Here is a 22,107-nt window from a genome sequence, read left to right as displayed (position 1 = left end):
CCCATCGAATTAAAATGCATTTTATTGGCTAAAATGGCATTGCTTATACAGTATATTTGAATTCATGTCAATGCTTTAAAACCTTCATTTATAATCAGCCCATCAAGTTTAGACACATTTGACTGAATTTGTGTTTTTTCATATTAAAAACATTGTGGTCTTAACGTGGATTACTTGGAATTGAATTTATAGACAAATAAAAATGGCATATTACCTTCTTTACAAAACTAAACTTTAAAATGTTTGAAACTGATGGGCCGGATTGGAACTTTTTCAATAATCCAGGATGGACTATATTTTGGTATATTTCACTAAACAAATTATTTATTTTTTTAATTACTAAATCATAAAGAATATGTCCTTTTACAGCTTTGTGAGTCTAAACAGGTGAGGTCAGTGAACAGAGAAGTACAAATCTAGCAGCATAACTATTATGAATGAATAAGTAAAAATAGACACTTGTGTGCCAGTCTACATGAAATGTTAAACATGACAGTAACTTGTACATTAATAGACAATTTCGCTAATGCATCAGGTTCATTTTCAAGCTTTCATTAAAATAAAAATGGATTTAAAATAACATGTCCCACATTTTTTGTGTTTATAATTAATATAATTGTTCTCAAGAACTGTTGACTTCAGGGTGTTTGTAGGTGTTGAGTACTGAAATTTGTTGGATAATGGGTAGCGCTAAAGTTACCGGCACAGCTTGATTTCAGGATTCTGCACTAATGACTCAAAGTTATAAATGTAATACATTTCTATTTCAAAAAATCCCATAAAATAATGCTAAAGCATTTCATATTCTGCAGAAAAAGACAAAAACAAGACAGACATGACCTCTTCTTCAACTGAAGAGCACATAAAAAGGCACATCTAAAGCAAGTATGCACACTGGCATGGTTGTATGGGTGCTTTAAACAAAGCAATCCTTTATTTTAGAGATAGCTTTTTGTCCTTCAACGGGAGCTCCACTTTGTTCACTGCAAAATGTTACTTCCTTGTACACATTGTAACATAAGTAAATTTGCCATTGTTCAGTAGTAAACTATGTAGAATGTCATAGGAATGGGCTGATCCTGGGAGAACAAGATAAAAAGTCAAATTTCCTGGAAATCATGCTATAAATGCGATTTTAAAATAACCATCATCAAAATATTTCTGGCAGTCCAATGGTTACATCAACAGTTTTTGTGAACTAAAACAAAGAATTAGCATGTGATTTTCAACCAAACTGAGCTTAACTTACAAGCAACATTATAAATCATCACATTTTGGCAAATAAAGTTTGGCAGGCACAAATAATGAGGAATTACATTGTGTGTGTGGCACATACAGAGCCTGTCCCTGTCCTCTTGTTGTATCTACAAGCTAATTTCACACTGAAGACTTGTAGCAGTGTACACATATTCTACAACTCAACATGTGGAATAGATGCTAAAATTTACAATAAGAAACCAGACACTTGTGTCCCAATGCACTTTGCCAACTATTCTTTCACTAAAAATGCCACGTCCTTAATTATTCGAGTATTGCGTGCACTATAAGTGCACAGAAAAGTGTTACTACGTAGTCTTGTATGATATGTATACATTTTACATAACTATAACATAAAAGCTGCTGAGCAAGTTTGGATGGATTAGATTACGGGTCTAGGAAAGTTGAATAAAATTAACACCAAACTCAAGTTCCCTATGGTGTTTTGGAACAGTGTATGTACTGTACAATGAAATAACATAGAACATATATCATAATTACATAGCTATTAATGCCCACTTGATATATAAGTGGGAATATGATGACAAAAAAATGAAAGGAAACAGAAATGAAAAGGTAAAGAAAGAATGAATCACCCCTGAATCAATGGACCTTTTGCCCACCAATAATACTTTGATGTCTAGATGACCCATCTAACATCAGTTTCCTCCCGTTCCTTCTCCCTCAATCACTCTAACAAATAAGCACCCTAGTGAAGTGGTTGATATGACCAGAGGCCAATTAAAAGACCACTTCACAGACGCTAAAATGGTGTGAAAAGGAGCCAAAAGACAAAGAAAGTAAGAAAGAAAGAAAGAAAGAAAGAAAGAAAGAAAGAAAGAAAGAAAGAAAGAAAGAAAGAAAGAAAGAAAGAAAGAAAGAAAGAAAGAAAGAAAGAAAGAAAGAAAGAAATGAGGCTCTGAAGATATCAGTAAGTGCTCCACTCTATCATATGGGCCCAGTGGAGCAGAGGTATAAGAGTACTGGCAGGTTGACACCCCACCCCTGTCGCCCTTCCTTACAACCTCTGCACGGTGTCGTGTGTGTGGGTGTGTGTGTATGTACTGTATGTATCTCTGTGTGTGTGTGTGTGTGTGTGTGTGTGTGTGTAGGGGCCGTTAGCAGAAGTGGTCGTCCTCTTCATCTTTCATTCCCTTCAGCCTGAGCCTTGCAAAGTCCTCAAACACAAAGTCATCATCCTGTGAGAAATTACTGAAGACAAAAAGAAATGAGAGTTATGTTATGCAAACACACATAAGCAAGAATCTCATACTATGAAAGAGACACACAGCTAACTCACTTTGTTTCAAACTCTATGAGGTTGGCGTCCACAGGGGCATCTGTCTCTGGCACAGCTGTGGAGGTCACAGATTAGAAAAGAAAAAAAATTATGAAAACTGTGCAAATGGAAAAGCATGTAAAACATAATGTCCAAATCACCAAGATGATATGACGCATCTTTGATATGACTCAAAAATATCATGTTCACAGCTAGCATGGACAATGCTAGTTTATAGACACTCATATTTTTATATACACATATTCATATATAATGATCCATAAAATGGATTTTAATTAAAACAACTCTGCATAAATCTAACATAATAATAATAATAATAATAATAAAATCAATAATATAAGCATTAATAATAAAAAAACACACACAAATGAAACAATAAATACTACTACAATTTATTATTATTATTATTATGTTGTTGTTGTTTTATTGGTATAGTCTAATGATTTAGTTATTGTCAAAAAGCAGGCAATAAAAAAAAAACAATAAAATACCAATTATCAGAGATTTAAAGAAATATATCAATATATTGAATATAAAAACATATTTCTATATTATTAAAATGTATTATAATAATAAATTATTTTGCTGTTTTATTGTTTCAAAAAGCAGAAAAAATCAATAATTAAAAATATTAGTTATCAGACATTTAAATATACATTTTAAAAATTTGTATCAATAATAATAATAATAATAATAATAATAATAATAATAATAATACACGTAAATATGATGACAAAATGTCAAACTTGAGATGTTACCTGACTGCGGTCTAGAGTTGGGCTGTTCGGAGGGCTTGGGGTGCATCAAGACAAAAGGCAGCTCCACTGACACATCACTAACAACAGACAACGTGTTTGGATTAAGTCTTCTGACGTTCTGTACAAATATAAAGTCTTAAGTACTTCTGTGTCAAAAGGACATACTCACCCTCCACGAGACACCACAAGCTTGACTTTAACTCTGTAGGACACCAAGATTCCCAGGACCTCCTTATTGGACACATCCTTCACTCTGTAAGCACAGGGAAACACATACTGAGCACACAGAACTGTTTGAGAGGCTCTACTACAGTTTTTATGGTTAGCTTAACTTTATAAGCACTAAAAACTCAAAATGTAATAAAGCTTATACTGTATGAATTGCCTTTTTTTCTGGCAGCATGTAAAAACAAGCATGTGATGCACTGTCAGCTGAAGGCCACTTACATGGTACTGGAGGCCAAGTTGGTGTCTTCATGTTTTAGCTGTCCATCCAGAGCCAGACCCCTCTTCTCTCGGTTATTGCACAGTGTGGGGGTGAGTGTGTACACCTTACAGAACGTGGAACTGGGTGACACCTGGTCACTGAAGACGGCAAACACACAAGAGAGTGAGTCTTGTGCTTCATGCATATCAGAAAAACAAGCATTGATTATATTGTGTAACAATTAGATTAATTGATTAACCTTCAGTACTAGAAATTGGTAAAAAAAAAAAAAAAAAGGAAAATTGTGGCAAAATGCATTTTAGGATAATTTGAGGATTAATGGGAGGTACAGTTGTTCTATAGTGAGCAGTGTTATCCTTAAGTGAAAACTATTACAATTAGTCAACTGAAATAAAATAAGATAAATATTTGGATTAATAAGCTTATAAATAAAATAAGCTTAAATACTAAAAGCTCAAAAATAGTTGAGAAATATGAATAAAAATACTATAACAGTATATAATACTAAAGCTACATTTAAGGACACCTGGTTCAGTGAGCCCTGTCAAATAATAGAGACATCTGTGTGCCGATCCATAACAACCTCAAACAGGATCATTAAGCAGCACTTCGGCTGAGTTTTGAGAGAGAAAAACTAGTCTGACAAACCGTAAAATGTGATTTATGGGGACATAAAATGAGATCAGGAGAACATATGGTGAGGAAAGGAAAGACAGCATAAAAAAAGAGGAAAGAGGAAGAGAGATATACAAGGATCTATAGTATGCTACCCATACATGATTTGTTTTTCTGAGAGGAAGTTATAAAAGCCGAACAAAGGGAAAACACCTGGGTCATTCAAGGTTGACGCTAACAAAATAGTAACTAGCCGTTGATCTCATTGGTTTCAAATGGATGAGCGCAAAAAAAAAAAATACAGAGCGCGGCTGACTGAACAGCTCCGGACTAGAAAAAAAGCCTAAAGAACAGCGACGGTCCTTGTTTTTGGGGGGTGAATAAGCAGCATGGTCTCATCTTGCGGAGAGGGTGGAGAAAAGGGTCCAAGAGCCATCATCGACAACTAGGGATGGGCTCAGGGTCACAGCATCCAGAACGAACAGTTAGATATGAGACTCACCATGATGAATGTCGACCCACAGACTTGCTGTAGGTGTCGTGGGAGTGAAGAACCACATCAGTAACCTGTAGTACTGAGAGAGAACAGTCTTTGTCGTCCTATCAGCATTAAAAAACGAGTGACTAAGAGGCGGGACTGGACCATCATGGGGTTGTCAGCAGCGGCATGAAGGGATCAAGGCATTTGGCATCATGTCAAATGAGGGATGCTACTGTAAAATGTTTGAATAACAACTACAGAAAGGTTGAGAAGGTCACAGACCGGTCCAACTTGAAACTATTAACAAGGGAGTAACTTTTGGGTGTTTGGCAGGAAAAAGAGCAAAGCTGTACAGTGGAGAATGAACTGGAGTTTCCACGGGGCGGTTGGTCTCACAAACATGGCTTTAGCAACAACAGAGCTTGATTAAATCGGTGAGGATATGACAGAGGCACCTGTACAGTAAACATTAAGTGCTATAAATCTGTTCTGATCATGCGCATTGAACACATTCCTACTTCACAGCAACTAAGGCATTGAGGAAAACAGGCTGCGCATGAAGTGATGGCATGTACAATTAGAAGTAAAACACAAAATGAGAGAGGGGAAATGATAACAGAAGAGATCTTATGAAAAGATGATAGAGGACTCAATTTGAGGGAGTTGAAGAGAGGGACAGAGAAGAGAGAGAGCGATGGAGAAAGTGGGACGGAGGGCTACTCACTCGGCTTCTACCTGAGCCACGGGACATTTGTACTGTGCGGTGCTGAACAAACAGATATCGGCATACTGTCGCACTGTGGGGAGAGAGCAGGGATACACAGCAGGGTTACCAGGGGCGGGAGGGAGCATAGATGAAACAAACACACGAGAAAATCACAGACAGGACAGCTGACATTCACACTAAACTACAGAATGAACACATCAGCACAACAGGACCTGAAGGGTAAACTTGAGAAAAGATCTAAACAGCACAAGGATAGAAACACATTACAATCACATACTCATGTACACCATTAAAGTCAACATGAAATTAAAATTAAATGCACTACCTTTCAAAATTTTAGGATCAAGAAATAAATACTTTTATTCAGTACACAATACATTAAACTGATCAGGAGTGACTGTAAAGACATTTATAATGTTACAAAAGATATCAATTTCAAATAAATGCTGTTCTTATGAACTTTCTAGTCTCTAAAAAAAAAATTCCATCACTGTATAAGAAATGTTAGATAATAAGAAATGTTTCTTGATCACCAAATCAGCATATTAGAATGACTTCTGAAGGATCATGCGACACTAACACAAATTTTTTCATATTAAAAAAATATATATATATATTCAGCATTGGTGAGCATAAGAAACTTCTTTCAAAAACAATGAAAACATCTTGTTAACCCCAAACTTTTGAATGGTAGCGTACCAGATTCCTATTTTCTTTTAAATATCCAGTAAATATATTTAGTAAACATTAATAGATATTAAACATCTGGTTTGACTGAAAAAGTTGTGAGCACCATTTCATGCTAACTTTTGATACACAAACTATAACCACAGCACAGAAAAAGCAGCATTTCAGTGCAAACACACCTGTGAGCTACTAAGATATTTGAAATTATGTCACAAATGAATAATGAAATGAATTCATTGTGAAGTAAACAACATTTATCAGCAGTAAACATCTGTGAGTGCATGAGATACAAATGCAGGACAAAAGCAACAGGAAAGGAAAAGGGGAAGAGGAAAGCTAAAGGATTTAAAATAGCTGATGTTAGCAATTCTAAAGGCAACTTTAAAACATAAAAACAAACACAAAAGCTAAAAATAACATTTAGTGTTTTTACTTGTAAGTTGTAAAGCATTGTATCATTTCCTCGAAATACATGTAATAAAAACGATTAAATGTTCACCTCACCAGAGATTTTAACTCGTTTAACTGTTTTGGTGGAGTTGTTGGTGACATGGACATTGACACTGATAGGTTCACCATGGTAGTAGAGCTGAGAAAGAGAAGGAAATCTGTGAATTGCATAACATATTTGACTAAATTGCACATTTGTTCTTTTACACACTTGACACAAACCTGCCTCCTCTTATTCACTCATTCGCTTCAGTTGAATAGTGCTTGTATTGCGCAACATTTTAGTAATTCCCGCAGGTTTTGCACGCACCACTGATCTATCTAAATAGCGTTCTCATAAAGCCGTCTCTCAAACAGCTCGCGAGTACCAAATTGACTTCTTTTTCATGGCTTATTGCGCTTAAATGGTCAAATACATACAAAATTATGTCAACATATCCATCTTCAGTTTTGGAACGTAAATAGTTGTGAGAAAAACGCATGTTGTGTTGTGTAACAGTACACTGGATCTGTGCATAAGCTCTTAAAGTGACAGTAGCCTAATAAACCTGCTGCTTTCAGTAATGTTAATCAAAGAACAAAAGACAAAGAGACTCTTGTCTCTTGACTGAATAACTTTAATTGTAAGCATTCATCTGCATTTAATTTTTACAATGCACACTATCCAGTGATTTGGAACATTTGATTACTTTAATTTCTTAGTATTTCTTAGACCTACCTGAAAAACTTAAAGCCATGTTTATTTCATTTGTCTCTTTATTCTTTTATATTTATTTGTGCTATCGTTTGCAATTTATTTATTGGTATTTTATTACTGACTGTTGTTTTTTTGAAAATGTAGTTCAACGTATATATGACAGTTTTCCCCTTGGTATCGAAAAGCGAAGATCGATATTTTTCAAGGTATCGTATCGAAGTTGGAAATTTCAGTATTGTGACAACACTAGTTCACACCTCTTTGTCTAGCGAGGCCTCGAGGTGAAGGGAGCGGTCAGACATAAGGAAGCTGCGTGTGGTCTCCACCATTGGCTGCGGCCCAGGCTTCTCTGGAGCGTACTGCACTTTACGAATGACCAACCGCACAGAGTTCCTGTTAAGTAGAGGCCAGTTAGACACAACTTCTGCTGTACTGTCATTGCAAAGAAAGAAAACACTTCTCCCTCTGAGTAAAGATGTACATTACAATTCAAAAGTGTGGGGTCTGTAAAATGTTTTGAAAAGAAGTCTATAATTTATTTGATGTAATTTATTCCTGTGATGGCAAAACTGAATTTTCAGCAACATTACTCCAGTTTTCAGTGTCGCATTCTCCTTCAGAAATCATTCTAATATGCTGTTTTGCTGCTCAAGACACATTTATTATATGTTGGAAACAGTTGTGCTGCTTAATATTATGCTTAATAAATTATACTTTTTTTCAGTATTCTTTGATGAATAAAAAGTTCAAAAGAAGAGCATCTATTTAAAATGGAAATATTTTGCAATAATATAAAAGTCTTCATTGTCAAATACTATCCTTGCTGAGTAAAAGTATTAATTTCTTTGAGAAAAAAAAAAAAATCGTACTGACCCCTAACTTTTGAATGGCAGTGTATACATCCTGAACAATATTCGGTGGTGGTGGGGGTACCTGATAAGTCAACTGGCCACTCAATGTATATAAACAGTTAAAAAAAGAAAAGAAACTCACAAGGAGCAACACTTTACCGTTTGTGAGTCTTCTCATCCACAGTTTTGGCACAAAATGCCCTGACTTCAAAGTCAACACCACATGCCTATGAGTCAAAATACAGAGATATATTACCACTGAGAAAAAATAAAAAAGAAAAGACATTTTAAACAATGTTATACATAAGTGTGCATTACCGTAGCTGAAGGACAGCTTGGTCAAATAGTCAGTCATTAAAGTCGTCATGTTGCGACAGTCTTTTCTTCCCTAATGTGACGTACAGTACTGTGCAAAAGTCTTAGGCACGTTAATATTTTCCATTTAAAAAAGTGTTTTTTAGTTATTTATATCTTTGGCTGTAGCGTATCAGTAGGAAATATCAGTTTACATTTCCAAACATTCCTTTTGCCATTAATTTGAATAACCCAGTACGATTTTTTTCTATGCACAAAGAGTCTGATAACAGCCGATATGCTCCACACGAAGATCTGATCTCACTATAATCAAATTCGTCTGGGGTTACATGAAGAAACAGAAAAAAATGAGATCGACTAAATCCAGAAGAACTGCGGCAACGTCTCCAAGACACTTGAAGAAACCGACCTGCAAATTTAGCTGAAAAACTATGCACAAGTGTACCTGGACAAAAGCTTTTTTAAACACAAAGGGTTGTCATATTGATAAATATTAGTTTGATTTAGTTAACAAAAGTTAATTGAAAAATAATATCTATTTATGACATTATTTTTTAAAGCATCCTCACTTTATAGCTTTTAAATGTTTTCTGTTTCTTCATGCAATTTCAGATGAACTTGATGGTGAGATCAGATCTCTGCGTGGATCATACCGGCCGTTGTCAGACTCATTGTGCATACAAAAATCTCACTAGATTATTACAATTAATGGCTAAAGGAATGTAATATTTACTACTGACACACTATAGCAAAATATATAAATAACTGGCTTAAACCCTTTTTTGTGTGCCTAAGACTTTTTCACAGTACTGTATATCTGAGTGAAACTATCTCGAACAAGAACATGTAGTGCGGGACTTGATTTTGTCCAACGGGACTTGATTGTACCGTTGGATTGTTGTGGTTTGCTATTGTTGTGTTTACTGCACCCTCGTGTCAGTAAACACATCATCAGAGAAAATATTATAAAATATAATGATATGTCATTACCTTTCCTGTGTCCTCTGGGCCGGGCTGTAGAGTCACTGAACAGGGAAGGTTCTGAGGAATCTTTTTAACAAATAAAACGACTTTAGCAAAATAACCTGGTCACAAGCAAGAAAATCATTCAAACAAAGTGAATATAATGTTTTTATAGTGTTTCACAAGACAGTTTGATTGGGCCTGTAAAGTTGTAACTAATTACTGTGCTGTGTAAAGGCCAATTCACATATGTACAGCTGAACATTACAAATACTGAAATGTGTAAGTGAAAAAAAAAAAGAAGAAGTAAAAGTTAAGTGTCACCGTGAAGTTGAAGGGGTACGCGTTCTGGCCTAGCTTCTTGAGCAGTCTCTCCTGTAGCCGACTGAGCGGTTTGCGCTCCTCAGGCAGAGGGGGAAAGGCCTGGAAACTGGAGATGAAGAGATCCTTTCGGAAAGAAAGGCCCAGCACGTCCAGGTCTTCACGACCATATCGGAAGGCACACGTCAGAGTCACAAAAACTGGTAAAAAGGCACAAAGTACAGAGGAGAGAGACAGAAAAATAAATAATGGTTTTGATGAAGATTACTTAATGTTAAAAAAAATCTTTGCAAGCAACACAAGAAAAATGGAGATACAGTAAATCAATGTGTTACCTTTTCTGTCTTTTAGGTATTCTGGGTCAATCAAGAGCACCCCATCTAAAGTCAGACAAAATACAGTGAGCGAATAAGAAGAGAGAGAAACTGCAAGAAGTCCCAATATAAAGAGTACATAACTACTGGCCCATAAAAAAAAAATCTTTTGCAAAACCTTATTTTATATATAGTTTTTGAACTATTTTGAACTTGTTGCCATAAAAAATAAGATACATGTGCTAAACAACGTGAGTGATGGTAGTGGCTAAAGACTAAAAATCTGTCTGCACATGTACATAAATCAGTAATTAAAAAAAAAAATAATGTAGATTCTCACAAGAACACATTCTGTGTGAGCCGCCCTAAATAACCTCAACTGCAAAATGGGTTGGTATGGACTGCAAACTACAAACTGATCAATGATTAGCCAATAAAACAAACAATATATTAACCTCCAAAAGCCACTTTATGGAAAGTTTATTTAATGAGTTACACATCTGCCAGAATAATGTCTTTGAAGTTAGAACTATCTTCATTTGGTGGCATAGATTTATTCTCAGATATAAACTGTGATTTATATGATTAATTAATCAGTATATCATGTAATTAACTGGATTCATATTTTAATTTGACATATCTTTTTCTACAAAAACAGAAAAATTGCACTTTTAAGACATAGGACACTTAGAAAAGGAAACTATAAACAATTAGAAGAAACACTGATGTTGAAAAGTTTGGGTAAATAAGATTTTTTTTTTAAAGAAATTAATACTTTTATTGAGCAAGGAAGCATTACATTGATCAAAAGTAACAGTAAAGACATTTATATTGTAATAAAAGATCTATTTTTCAAATAAATTTTGTTCTATTGAACTTTCTATTCATCAAAGAATCCTGAAATAAAAACTGTATTACATTTTCCACCAAAATATTATGCAGCACAACGGTTTTCAACATTTATAATAAGACATGTTTCTTGAGGACCAAATCAACATATAATGATTCTGAAAGATCATGTCAGCTTTGTCATCACAAAAATAAATTACATTTTAAAATGTGTTAAAATAGTTATTTTAAATTGCAATACTATTTCACAGTATTACTGTTTTTGCTGTATTTTCCGGTCAAACAAATTCTGCCTTGGTGAGCATAACCAGACTTTTCATAAACATTTTTTAAAACTCTCACGGACCCCAAACTTTTCAACATAATTGTCTGTCTTATTCTTTCAGCCTCCACAGAGGTTTGGATTGAATCACAGTCATAGAGACCAACACTATATAAGAGTTATCTCATACAAGATTACCATTAGAATATGTAATACTCCTGACAAGAAATAATCTCCCCACACAAGCGTAATGAGAGAAACGTCTATATCTCGCAGAATGAAGTCTCCTGTTACCGGCTGCCATGCAACAGGGAGAGAGACGTTCCCTCAACAGGGGGGATATGAAGAGAAACCAGAAATCTCACAGTAACATTATAGTTACTATAACATTATAGCAGGTAAGTAGGTCAAAAAGCATTAAATAGGTAATTAAACCCAGTGTATGTCCATTAATATCAACTGACTCCACAAAGACGCAATCCTTCAACAAGAGCAAACAGATGTCACCAAGGCAGGAAAGGAAGTCGATTGTTTCAACCAAAAACTCCCAAGATGTTTTGAGTGGGAACTCCCATCTGACTTACCTACAGGGTCCACGTGATCTAGATGATCCACAAAGTCCCTCTTCCCCAAGTATACTGTGAGCTGGAAAGAGGAAAACCAGAGACATGTTTGGGAAAACAGCACAAGTTTGAACATGCTACACAAAGACCCTAGAGATAATGCAAAAAGCAAGCGGTGCCTCTATCAAGGAACTCACACACACGAACAATTTAACAAACGGCCTAAGGCATGCCACACTAACCCCTAGATGATCTACTCCCTTCCTGAAGACAACCCTTCTAGACGGCGTGATCTCCAAACACACATCCTCCACATGCAAAACGCTTTCCATTACAGAGAACAAAAGAGAGAGATGAGATGAGGGGATAGAGAAATTAGGTAGGAAGCAGCAGGGTGGAAATAGCCCGAATGCAAGCCGAGAGAAAGAAATTATAGAGGAAATAATGCTGTGATAACAAACACTGTGCTGATAAAGAAACAGTCAAAGGAAGAAAGAAAAGTAGAAAGAACAAACAAACAAATAAATTAAGAAAGCGTTTAAAGACACGTATGCAAAGGCAATTAAAAGGAGCTTAAGGAAGTGAACAGGAAGAGAAAACCCAGAGAGATGGATAGAGAATGAGGGAGGAGAAGCGAGAGAGAGAGAGAGAGAGAGAGAGAGAGAGAGAGAGAGAGAGAGAGAGAGAGAGAGAGAGAGAGAGAGAGAGAGAGAGAGAGAGAGAGAGAGGGGAAAGGAAAAGGTCCACTGAGACCAGTGGAGAGCCTACCTTCCACCTTCTAACACACTCTGGGGAATCTTACCTTGCAGTTGGGGCTGGACTTCTTGAAGACTCTGTAATGAGGGGAAAGAGAGAGAACGTCATATTAAAACCAAATGTATTTAGCAACAAGAAAAGTACATTGTAGGATGAAATGAAGTTCCACTGTCTGTTTTGAAGTTTACTGTTTGTGTGGAAAGCGGTTAATTGAAGTTGCTATTTCAGAAAGGCTTTGTATTCAAAAGGAAGGCCAATTCATACTATTCTGCAATATGTGGAATTCAACAGAATATGAAATATCACTTTTAGTTTTTTTGTTTTTTTTTCATCCATTAAGGGTAGAAATTCAACACCCTCCAAGTATCAAATGCAAAACTAGTTACAAGTTGGCATGTGACAGTATTTTATTTTCATATATATATAAAAGAACTGAACAAATGTTTCAAACAGTTTATTTCTCAGAATAAACACCAACAGGGTGATCAGGATTGCATCATTGGGGTTTATTCTGCAATAACAACAGGTTGGATGTACATTATCCCGCTTATCACACGGCTACTTGCCACATAGGTAAATAATTAGACACGAAATATTGATCTGAGTCGAAATATTTTATTAGGTCTAAACGCAAAGCTTCGGCGGAGAGAGCAGTTGCTAGCACTGCAAGTTCAAACTAGACGGACATTTAAGAGAAACGGTACACAGTCATACCACTTATTACACAGCATTTTGCCACATAATAGTTATGGGGATAAGATATACTGATTTGAGATGAAACTGTTTTAAAACGGTACTTGTTTGTTAACCGCGTACAAAACTATAATCGCAAAATGGCAGCAGCTGCGTTTGTATGAAACAAGAGAGTCACAATTAAATAACTGTACAAAAAAATAGATTTGACTTGTTTTAATATTTGATTAGCTCACCAAACGAAAAACTTCCACAAAGATAAACTTTCGTTTTAGTTTTGCTGACTTAGTAACTGGGATGAGCCTGTGTTATCAGTTTTCAGCGGTTGTTATAGGGCCATAACATACTGCTGGATGGCGCGATTGACCAATCAGAATCAAGTATTCCACAGAGCTGTGTAATAACGTTAGTTAATGCATTAACTATTTAAACATTTAGTGCTGTGATGAACACCATTACGAATACAAAAATCTGAATGGCTGTTTAAAACATTTAAATACTGCTCAGAAACAGAAAGTAGCGCAGCTGATTTGTTTACGGCTGCATTTCTACTGTTCCATAAGTGCCATCCGCTGCCAAAGAGTGAATGTGCGTTTTCATTCAGCGCGTCTGCTTCACCCGTTTCATCAACAATCATTATTGTGATGTATTTTATTAATGTATATCAGCACATGTCCAGTTACAACAGTGCTGCTCACCATGTAACCCTACATTTATTAGGAATAGTTTAAACTGAAGTTTAAGAATGGTGGTCTTTAAAATTGAAAAATAATACTACTACTAATAATTATTATTATTATAAGCCCTGGATGGAAGCCACACACAAAAACAACAACAACAACTGTTTAAAATATAATATAATATAATTTTCCATGTGGTGACAAATATGTGGAATATTCCTCACATTAGGGGGAAAAACACTTTTATGCCCAGTAAGAAACAGTATTCACCTGCCATTAGCAGGTGTGGTAAAAAGATACATTTGGTTCCCTTGGAAATATGAAAACCAGTGACCACCTGTGGTTAACCAATGCAATTACTCAAATATTATCTGTGGTTACATGGGCAAACACACAAAATCTTTTCCCTGGGACTGAGAGAGGGACAGAAAGGGCAGAAGCATGACAAAAGGAAGGAAAGAAAGAAATGATTCTGCAAACTGAAAGCAGCTGGACAAAAGGAAGGGAAAAAGACTGAGGCGGAGACGGACAAAAGAAGAACATAAAACAGTAAATGGATAAACGCAGCTGCCCAGAAAAAGAAGGAAAGTAAAAGAGATTGAACAAGAGAGTTAGAAAGCTCACAAAAGAGATTGTAGGTGTCAGTGACTCATCTGAATGTTGGAAAATATGAAATAGACAAATGAAAGAGTAGCTAAAACATAAAGGGAGGATAGAGAGAGCATGAAGAGAAGGCAAATAACAGCAATATAGTATTTTCACAAACAAAGAAAATCATTTGTCATTCCAAAACATCTATGATTTTCTACTGTGGAACACAAAATGAAACATTTTAAATTGTCATTCTTTCCCATGCAATTACAATGAATGAAATCTGGAGAGTTAATACAAAATGCACCATAACATTATCAGAAAAATATCACATATTATATTTCATGTTCATATTCACACCACATAGACAAATGCCAACCAACAATTTGGCTGTTGGATTTAGAATTTTATGAAAAAATAACTGTCATGTTCACACTGCCCAAACAGACACTGACAAACACTGATTGAACATGTTCAGTCGGGTGAAACAAACCCCGACCAACGCCAACAGACGCCAACAGGGGTAACACACTGATCCAACAAAACCCGACAAACGTGTCGTGTGTGTCTGTGTGCGGTGTGAATCGGCCTTTATAAAGTCAAACAACAGCTTTAGGTGATGAACAGATCAAATTGTTATGATGCAATATGAATGAGTCTTATGGACCAATTTTATGATGCTTTTATGGTGTGTTGTCATTTTGGAGCTTGACAGGCCGAGATCTTATTCAATTTCATGATATGGAAAAGAATGGCCAAGGTATTTGCAATATTTACATTTACAAACACAGAGAAAAAAATAAAGGCATACAGGTTTGGAACAACATGCGTTTGAATAAATGATAACAAAGGTCATTTTTGTGTGAACTATCCCTTAAACAAGTTACACGTAATGCATGTTGCTACTATTTTTTTTTTTTTTTTTTGAAATTCCAATTAACATTACAAGCTACACTAAATAACTGTTTAACATATTTACTGAAAAATACAATTTTAACAATATTTAATCTCTCAAAGCATGTGATCAGCAAAGGATAAAAATACAATATACAATCTTTTCTTTCTTTAATAATCGTAAATTTTTTATTATTTCGATAATAAAATATATATTTAAAATGCTAAAATTGTTTTATTATTATTCAAATTCTAAACAAATTTAATAAAGTATAACTATGGAAAAATCCCATCTGTGAGAGAAATAAAGGAAGGTGTAAACAACAAAACTGGGAAAAAGACATTTGGAAAGTCACATTTTGTCTTGCTAATGCATCTCTGGTTAATTCAACCAAAGTGAAGATTAGCTATTAAGAGATATGAGATAATGGGTTAGATATGTTAGAGATTTTCCCCAACCCTCACATTTTTTAAGCAAAAGTACTGCAAACTTCACTAACCCATTACTTTCCATAAAAAGTGACAATTTAGTGTAAATATGTACTTTTAATTAATACTACTGAGAAAGAATGCAGAATGCAGCAGGAAAAGGAAGAGTGAAACCTCACTCTCAGCAGGAGGTGACAAAACACTCATCAAGAGCGTCAGCAGCGGCCGAACCTTTAGCACAGGAAGACGGGAAAACACACACCTCACACACCGACTGACACATTCACTGACCCCTCGAAACAATACACGGGTTACACAGGCTGCTCACGTCCACTAAACACTTGACAAGAAATGCTTGAGTTTATAAATGCAAATGTGTGTTTCTTGAGTGAAATCTGATTATGGGCGTATCTGTGATGTCATAAGTATGGATAGCATATGAGAGGAAATAGTCTCACCCTGTTCTAAGAGGAGTGGCGTCCCAGAGCTCCATCTGTTTCGAATGACGGATAAATAACAGCATGTGCTTTCTCCCTCTTTATTCCTTTCCCTTCTTTTTTAGACTAGTCTCTCTCTCTCTCTCTCTCTCTCTCTCTCTTTCTCTCTCTCTCTCTCTCTCTCTCTCTCTCACACTTCATTATGTCATCTATGCATCCCAATCCAAACCTCTTTAAACAGCCTGTTCTCCAAGGGGTCATCAGGGTTTGGCTGCCTAGCATGGCCCTGCTGGTCACTGATTGGAGATGCTGGAACTACGTCATTATGGGGACAAAAGAATCTTTCACCATTGACGGCTGCAAAAGTAGACGTGTATGCTAACAAAATACATTTTTGCCTAACAGTATATGTATATGCAAATATATCATAGTTGTGGAGGGCCATTAAAAGCAGATTGGCCCTAAAATGATCCGTTTCTCTATCAGCTGTCTTTTTTTTTAATTAGATAGTCATTTAGTGAAGGGCTCGTGATGGTGTGCCTACAGCGTTGTCATGATGTCATTTCCTTCAGCTCCAGAGTAATTAGCCACACAGAATTTATGGCTCAGGTGACTGGCTTTTTTTTTTTTTTTTTTACTACTTCTAATAATAGATGAATAAAACTGTATCCAAAATGAGTGCCTATGAGCAAACATGCCAAATTAACAAATTAAAAACAAACAGACCATATGTTTGAATAAAATGTATACTGAAATGAGTGCCTATAAGAGTGCAAGCAAGCAAGAAAACAGCTAGCTAGCTAAATAGCAAACTAACTAACTAAATAAATAAACAAACAAACAAACAAACTCTGTAAATGAGTGCTCATAACTAAATATGATAATAAAAAACAAATACAGTACTGTGCAAAAGTCTTAGGCATGTAAATATGATAATAATGGTTTTAAGTCAGTTATTTATATATTTTGTTGTAGCGTGTCAGTAGGAAATATCAGTTTACATTTCAAACATTCTTTTTGCCATTAATTGTAATAATCCAGTGAGATTTGTGTATGCACAAGGAATCTGACAACAGCCGGGATGATCTGATCTCACCATCATCGAGTCCGTCTGTGATTACATGAAGAAACAGAAAAAACTGAGACAAACTAAATCCAGAAGAACTGCGGGAACGTCTCCAAGATGCTTGAAGAAACATACATACAGAGAGAGAGAGAGAGAGAGAGAGAGAGAGAGAGAGAGAGAGAGAGAGAGAGAGAGAGAGAGAGAGAGAGAGAGAGAGAGAGAGAGAGAGAGAGAGAGAGAGAGAGAGAGAGAGAGAGAGAGAGAGAGAGAGAGAGAGAGAGAGAGAGAGAGAGAGAGAGAGAGAGAGAGAGAGAGAGACTGACAGCAGAACACTAGCACTCTGAACTGGAAGTGGAATGTGGCCGTTACCTCTCACCGACATAAAACCACACAGACAAGTCACCCAAAGTGTGTCAGTAAACTCACACACGATGTTCCACCCACTTGAACATTCACAAGTGCCAAGCAAACGTCTGTGAAGAGGAATATTACGAGGAAGACTTGTAGGCCCGGCACTGATAGGCTGTTTGTTTATAGACAGAGATACATGGAGACTGTTGACCCCATCCTCTTCAGTCATGAACGCCAGCTCAAATCAGACTCAAAGAACATCAAACAATGGGCTTGTAGGTGCCAAACACGCACACACAAACTTCTGAAAGTTCTGAAATGACAAGAACAAAGAAATGCTTGCTGCTGGGATGCCAATTTATCAAAATGACACAAAAGACACAAATACACCCACAAATGCTTGCATTGGTACATTCTCATTCATGCTCACTGACAGCAACACAGAAGTGCAAATCTATTAGCCTGTGTGCCAGTAACACCCATAATGAGTTTCTCAACTACAGAGTGCTTCTATATTTCACAATAGAAGGACTCCCAAGTTGCATTTTTGGTTATAATATACGTGTTTGTGATCCTCTTATTATCATTGCAGAAGTAAGCTATTTTACGTGAATATGGAAGACTTCCAATTCATTTGCTGCCCAGAGTGTTACTGCCAGGATTCGCCACTACACATCCTCAATTCATTAAGTTGTTTTTAATGTTAAAAATATTGCTGCATGTGATTTAAAGACATAAATTAATCAAATTTGGCAGAGTTATGTAAAATAATTTCTGTTCTGTCACTTGTCGTCAGCTATTTGATGCAAGGAGGCGTTGTCATTTATTTATTTTGCAGGTTTTCAGTGTCGCTTCTGCAAGTTTTCATCACCTCCTTTTCAAGCACTACAGAACTTGCCATTGGTCAGTTAATGCAACTTCCTTTCCCTGTTTACACTCAGAATGTGTTTGTGCTTTAAAAACACATCTGTGGAGGGAACATCCAAAGACTGGCATTAAGGAGAATGCCACATTTTCTTGTGACAACAAGAATCAAATCAACATTTCTTCACCATTTAAGAGGACATCATGAACTCAAAGTACCTCCTGTGAGAAAACTAAAATTCAGATGAAATTACACTAAACACTGAGTGAGTGAAGTAACGCTGATGTACTTCCGGCTTTTCCTTTTTTTTCTGACTTGTGCAGTCATTTGTAAATGTTTTAGATGTGTAATGTTTATAAATTGTTAAGAAGCAGTTCATGAGCTCAGAGTACCTCTTGTGAGGATACAAAAATTCAAGTCAAGTTACACTGAACATCTCCAGTTACTTGCATTTTATGGTGTTTTTGACGTTTTTGCACTTTAGCAAATATAGATGTTTAATGTTTAAACTGTTAAGCTGCAGTTTCATGAACTTAAAGTAACTAAATACTAAAATTTAAGTGAAATTTCTCTAAACACTGGGTGAGGACACTCCCCAGTTACTTACATTTTGTGGGTTTTTTTATGTTTTTGCAGATAATTTATGTTTTTCAAATAATTAAAACAGCTTTGTGTATCTGATCAGAATCCTGAATTTAAATGCATGATTTTTAAGGCCTATTGCAAAAAAATTCATTGTATTTACCATTTTAAGGTATTTTTACATTACTGTTGTAGATTTAATAAAATGTATTAAATAAACTATTATATTATTAAATAAACCTGAATGGCTGGAGTGTTTAATATAATGATGTACTTTTTTTTTCATTTTCTTTTGGGGCAACGGGGAATAAACAATACAGTAAAGTTGGTTTACTAATATAAATTTACCAATATACATTTTTAGTTAAGGTAAAACAAAAAAAAGAGTGCTACTACAATTTAAAATATATAAATGGTTTGGTAAACTTTTTAAAGGTAAAATTTTTTTTCAGTCGGTTCAATGTATTATTTCTCATTTAGTTCATGTTAACAGACTACTGCAACAATTGAAATTAAATGTACAGAATTTCACTTGGGCCAATTGAAAAATTTAGATGTGACCAGTCACTAGAAAATTTTGAGTTGGGAAGGTTATCATTTTTTTACAGTGTAAATAATAAATCATAAATGTAACAATTATTGAAAACGGGTGCGTTGTTTTGTAATAAAAGCAACAATAACAGCCTCACAAAACAATAAATAACAGAACAAATTTTGATTTATGCCAAATGTTCTACTTGCCCTTCAATCAAGTGGTCCTTTAGAGAGAAATCACAATTAAAATCTAAAAAGTCAAGATGTATTCAGTGAAACAGCGAGGGCATTTAGTTCAGCTTGTTTAATGCTCTCTGTGGTAATTGATCTCAATGCGAAAAATAGTGTTTTGATCTATTTGTGATTTTTTATTATCAAACATAGTCATAAAGTTAAACTGAAGAGGCAACAAACTTTATCAATTAGAATTAGCGCATTCGATTCAATATTAGTGAATAGCTTTTTTATTTTGATATTAAGTAAATGATATGACAAGCATTGAGGAAAACACAGCTTAACAAATATTATGGTTTGTACAATCCAAATAAGTTTCAAATGCTTACTGATTAAAAAAATGATGCTCTCCTCTGGAATGTTAGGAGTATTTTTAGAATTCAATAAATACTTTTATACTTAAAACACATAAAATAGAGCTGAACTTTATTCTAAAAATTGAAAAACAGTACTGAACTATGAAAATGTACTCATATAATATTCATATATTAATTAAACCTTGATCATTCAAGTTAGTTGTATTTTGCTGATAGTCGATTGTCCCAGCAATCAGTTATCGGTGCTGATTAATTGCCAAAAACGATCAATCGGTCGACCTCTAAATGATGTTTTATTAACAAAGAGTGGGTTCAGCATTCAGTTAAATCAACGATAAGAGGTAATATATACAGCAGACTTACCTCTGTTCGTTGACATCCCTCCACCACCCCTTCTCCACACTTTTAGTTCTAACTACTCCTTTACACGGGGGGAATACTCTGGGTTCGGGCCAAATTCCGAGCCCTCCCCCCAGACCGCACGCCAAATACGCATAAACCTTTACTCCATCTAAGTATATGCAAGTGTGAACTTGTGAACTTCTAATACATTCTTAAAAGCATTTCTCCATCTCTCTCTTTACTCATTATTTGCTTACCCGACATATTTAATTTCCATATCGTTGCTGCTCAATTTCCATATTTTTGTTGTTCAATCTTCAGTTCCTTCATTCTTTATCTCCTTTCCTTTCTCACATTCATTGATAATGAACATGATTCATTTTATTTCTTTCCTATATATCGACGTCAAGTCATAACCCTCCTCTTCTTCCACTTTTAGATTATGAAAGTCACCATCCTGACCAGTGCTCTTCAATGAAGAGATCTTATTAATACTGCATAACCGATAAACAGGTCTGGGTGGGTAAGCTGCCAAAGCCACAATCACACATTCACACCTCGGTCTGTGTGTCAGCTAGCATATGCATGCACCTGCTAAAAACCACAGACTTTATATAGAAGCTCAGAAACATACACATGCAATCTGCCTAATATGCTCTTCATCAAATGGAAATGAGGCCCGCAGAACAAAGGGTTAATTAAAAGGAGCGCATATGTACACCATGATCTGGTTTTTATGCACTTTATCCCAGTTAAGCTGCACACTTGCCTAAATATGCTGTATTTGGTTATCATAGCAGCCAGATGAGCTTTTTTTGCGTTACCATGACAACAGAATGAGGCATAAAGTTCAAGGCACACACACAAATACAGAGCATGCATTTGTTGAAGAAAGGAAAAGAGAAAGCAACCGCAAATTGGAGAAAAAGAACATCAGGCAGTGTGAATGTGAAGTGAAGCGGCTTATTATGTGCTTATACACAAAGCATTAAATGACTTTAAAAAAAGATTATTACAAAAGAGAATTATCACACACACATAATTACACTACAGTTCAAAATAAATGAATACTTTCATTTAGTTATGCATTAAATTCATCAAAATCATTGTAAAGAGACTAAAGACAATAATAATGTTACAAAAGTTTTCTTTTTAAATAAATTCTGTTTTGAACTTTACATTCATCAAAGAATCCTGAATACAAAAAATGTAATGCATCCACAAAAATATTAAGAGGCACTGCTGTTTTCACCATGATAATAATAAGAGAAGTTTCTTGAGCAGAAAATCTGATTTCTGAAGGATCATGCGACTGAAGACTGGAGTAATAATGCTGAATATTCACACACACAAAACGTCATATTACAGAAAATGTTTAAGATTGCACACTTGCACAGTGCTAAAGTGGTACTAGCTACAAGGTCAACAAAAAAGACACTAAAATATTCTTGGGTTTAAAATAAAACCCATATTAATTT

General features: G+C 35.4%; 1 protein-coding gene across 2 annotated transcripts in view; it reads right to left on the bottom strand.

Moving 5' to 3' along the window:
- Positions 1-22,107, bottom strand: part of arrb2b (arrestin, beta 2b) — a 40,142-nt gene continuing 18,035 nt past the window's right edge. The window contains exons 1-15 of one of the 2 annotated variants that reach the window (XM_079866265.1): positions 16,360-16,409; positions 12,661-12,691; positions 11,880-11,940; positions 10,206-10,250; positions 9,874-10,070; positions 9,577-9,636; positions 8,431-8,498; positions 7,678-7,813; positions 6,778-6,862; positions 5,584-5,656; positions 3,763-3,900; positions 3,485-3,568; positions 3,316-3,392; positions 2,558-2,612; positions 1-2,469 (exon numbers count right to left, since the gene is read on the bottom strand). In XM_079866265.1, the coding sequence (XP_079722391.1) occupies positions 2,376-2,469; positions 2,558-2,612; positions 3,316-3,392; positions 3,485-3,568; positions 3,763-3,900; positions 5,584-5,656; positions 6,778-6,862; positions 7,678-7,813; positions 8,431-8,498; positions 9,577-9,636; positions 9,874-10,070; positions 10,206-10,250; positions 11,880-11,940; positions 12,661-12,691; positions 16,360-16,394 (1,239 nt within the window). In that variant the 5' untranslated portion in view covers positions 16,395-16,409 and the 3' untranslated portion in view covers positions 1-2,375. Of the gene's footprint in view, positions 2,470-2,557; positions 2,613-3,315; positions 3,393-3,484; positions 3,569-3,762; positions 3,901-5,583; positions 5,657-6,777; positions 6,863-7,677; positions 7,814-8,430; positions 8,499-9,576; positions 9,637-9,873; positions 10,071-10,205; positions 10,251-11,879; positions 11,941-12,660; positions 12,692-16,359; positions 16,410-22,107 lie in introns of those variants that run through there. The other variant, XM_079866266.1, reaches the window with a different exon arrangement.

This window comes from Squalius cephalus, assembly GCF_949319135.1.
Source record: "Squalius cephalus genome assembly, chromosome: 3".
In the NCBI taxonomy this organism is placed as follows: Eukaryota; Metazoa; Chordata; class Actinopteri; order Cypriniformes; family Leuciscidae; genus Squalius; species Squalius cephalus.
Note: the sequence above shows the minus strand (reverse complement) of the source record. Positions and strands in the feature narration are given on the sequence as shown.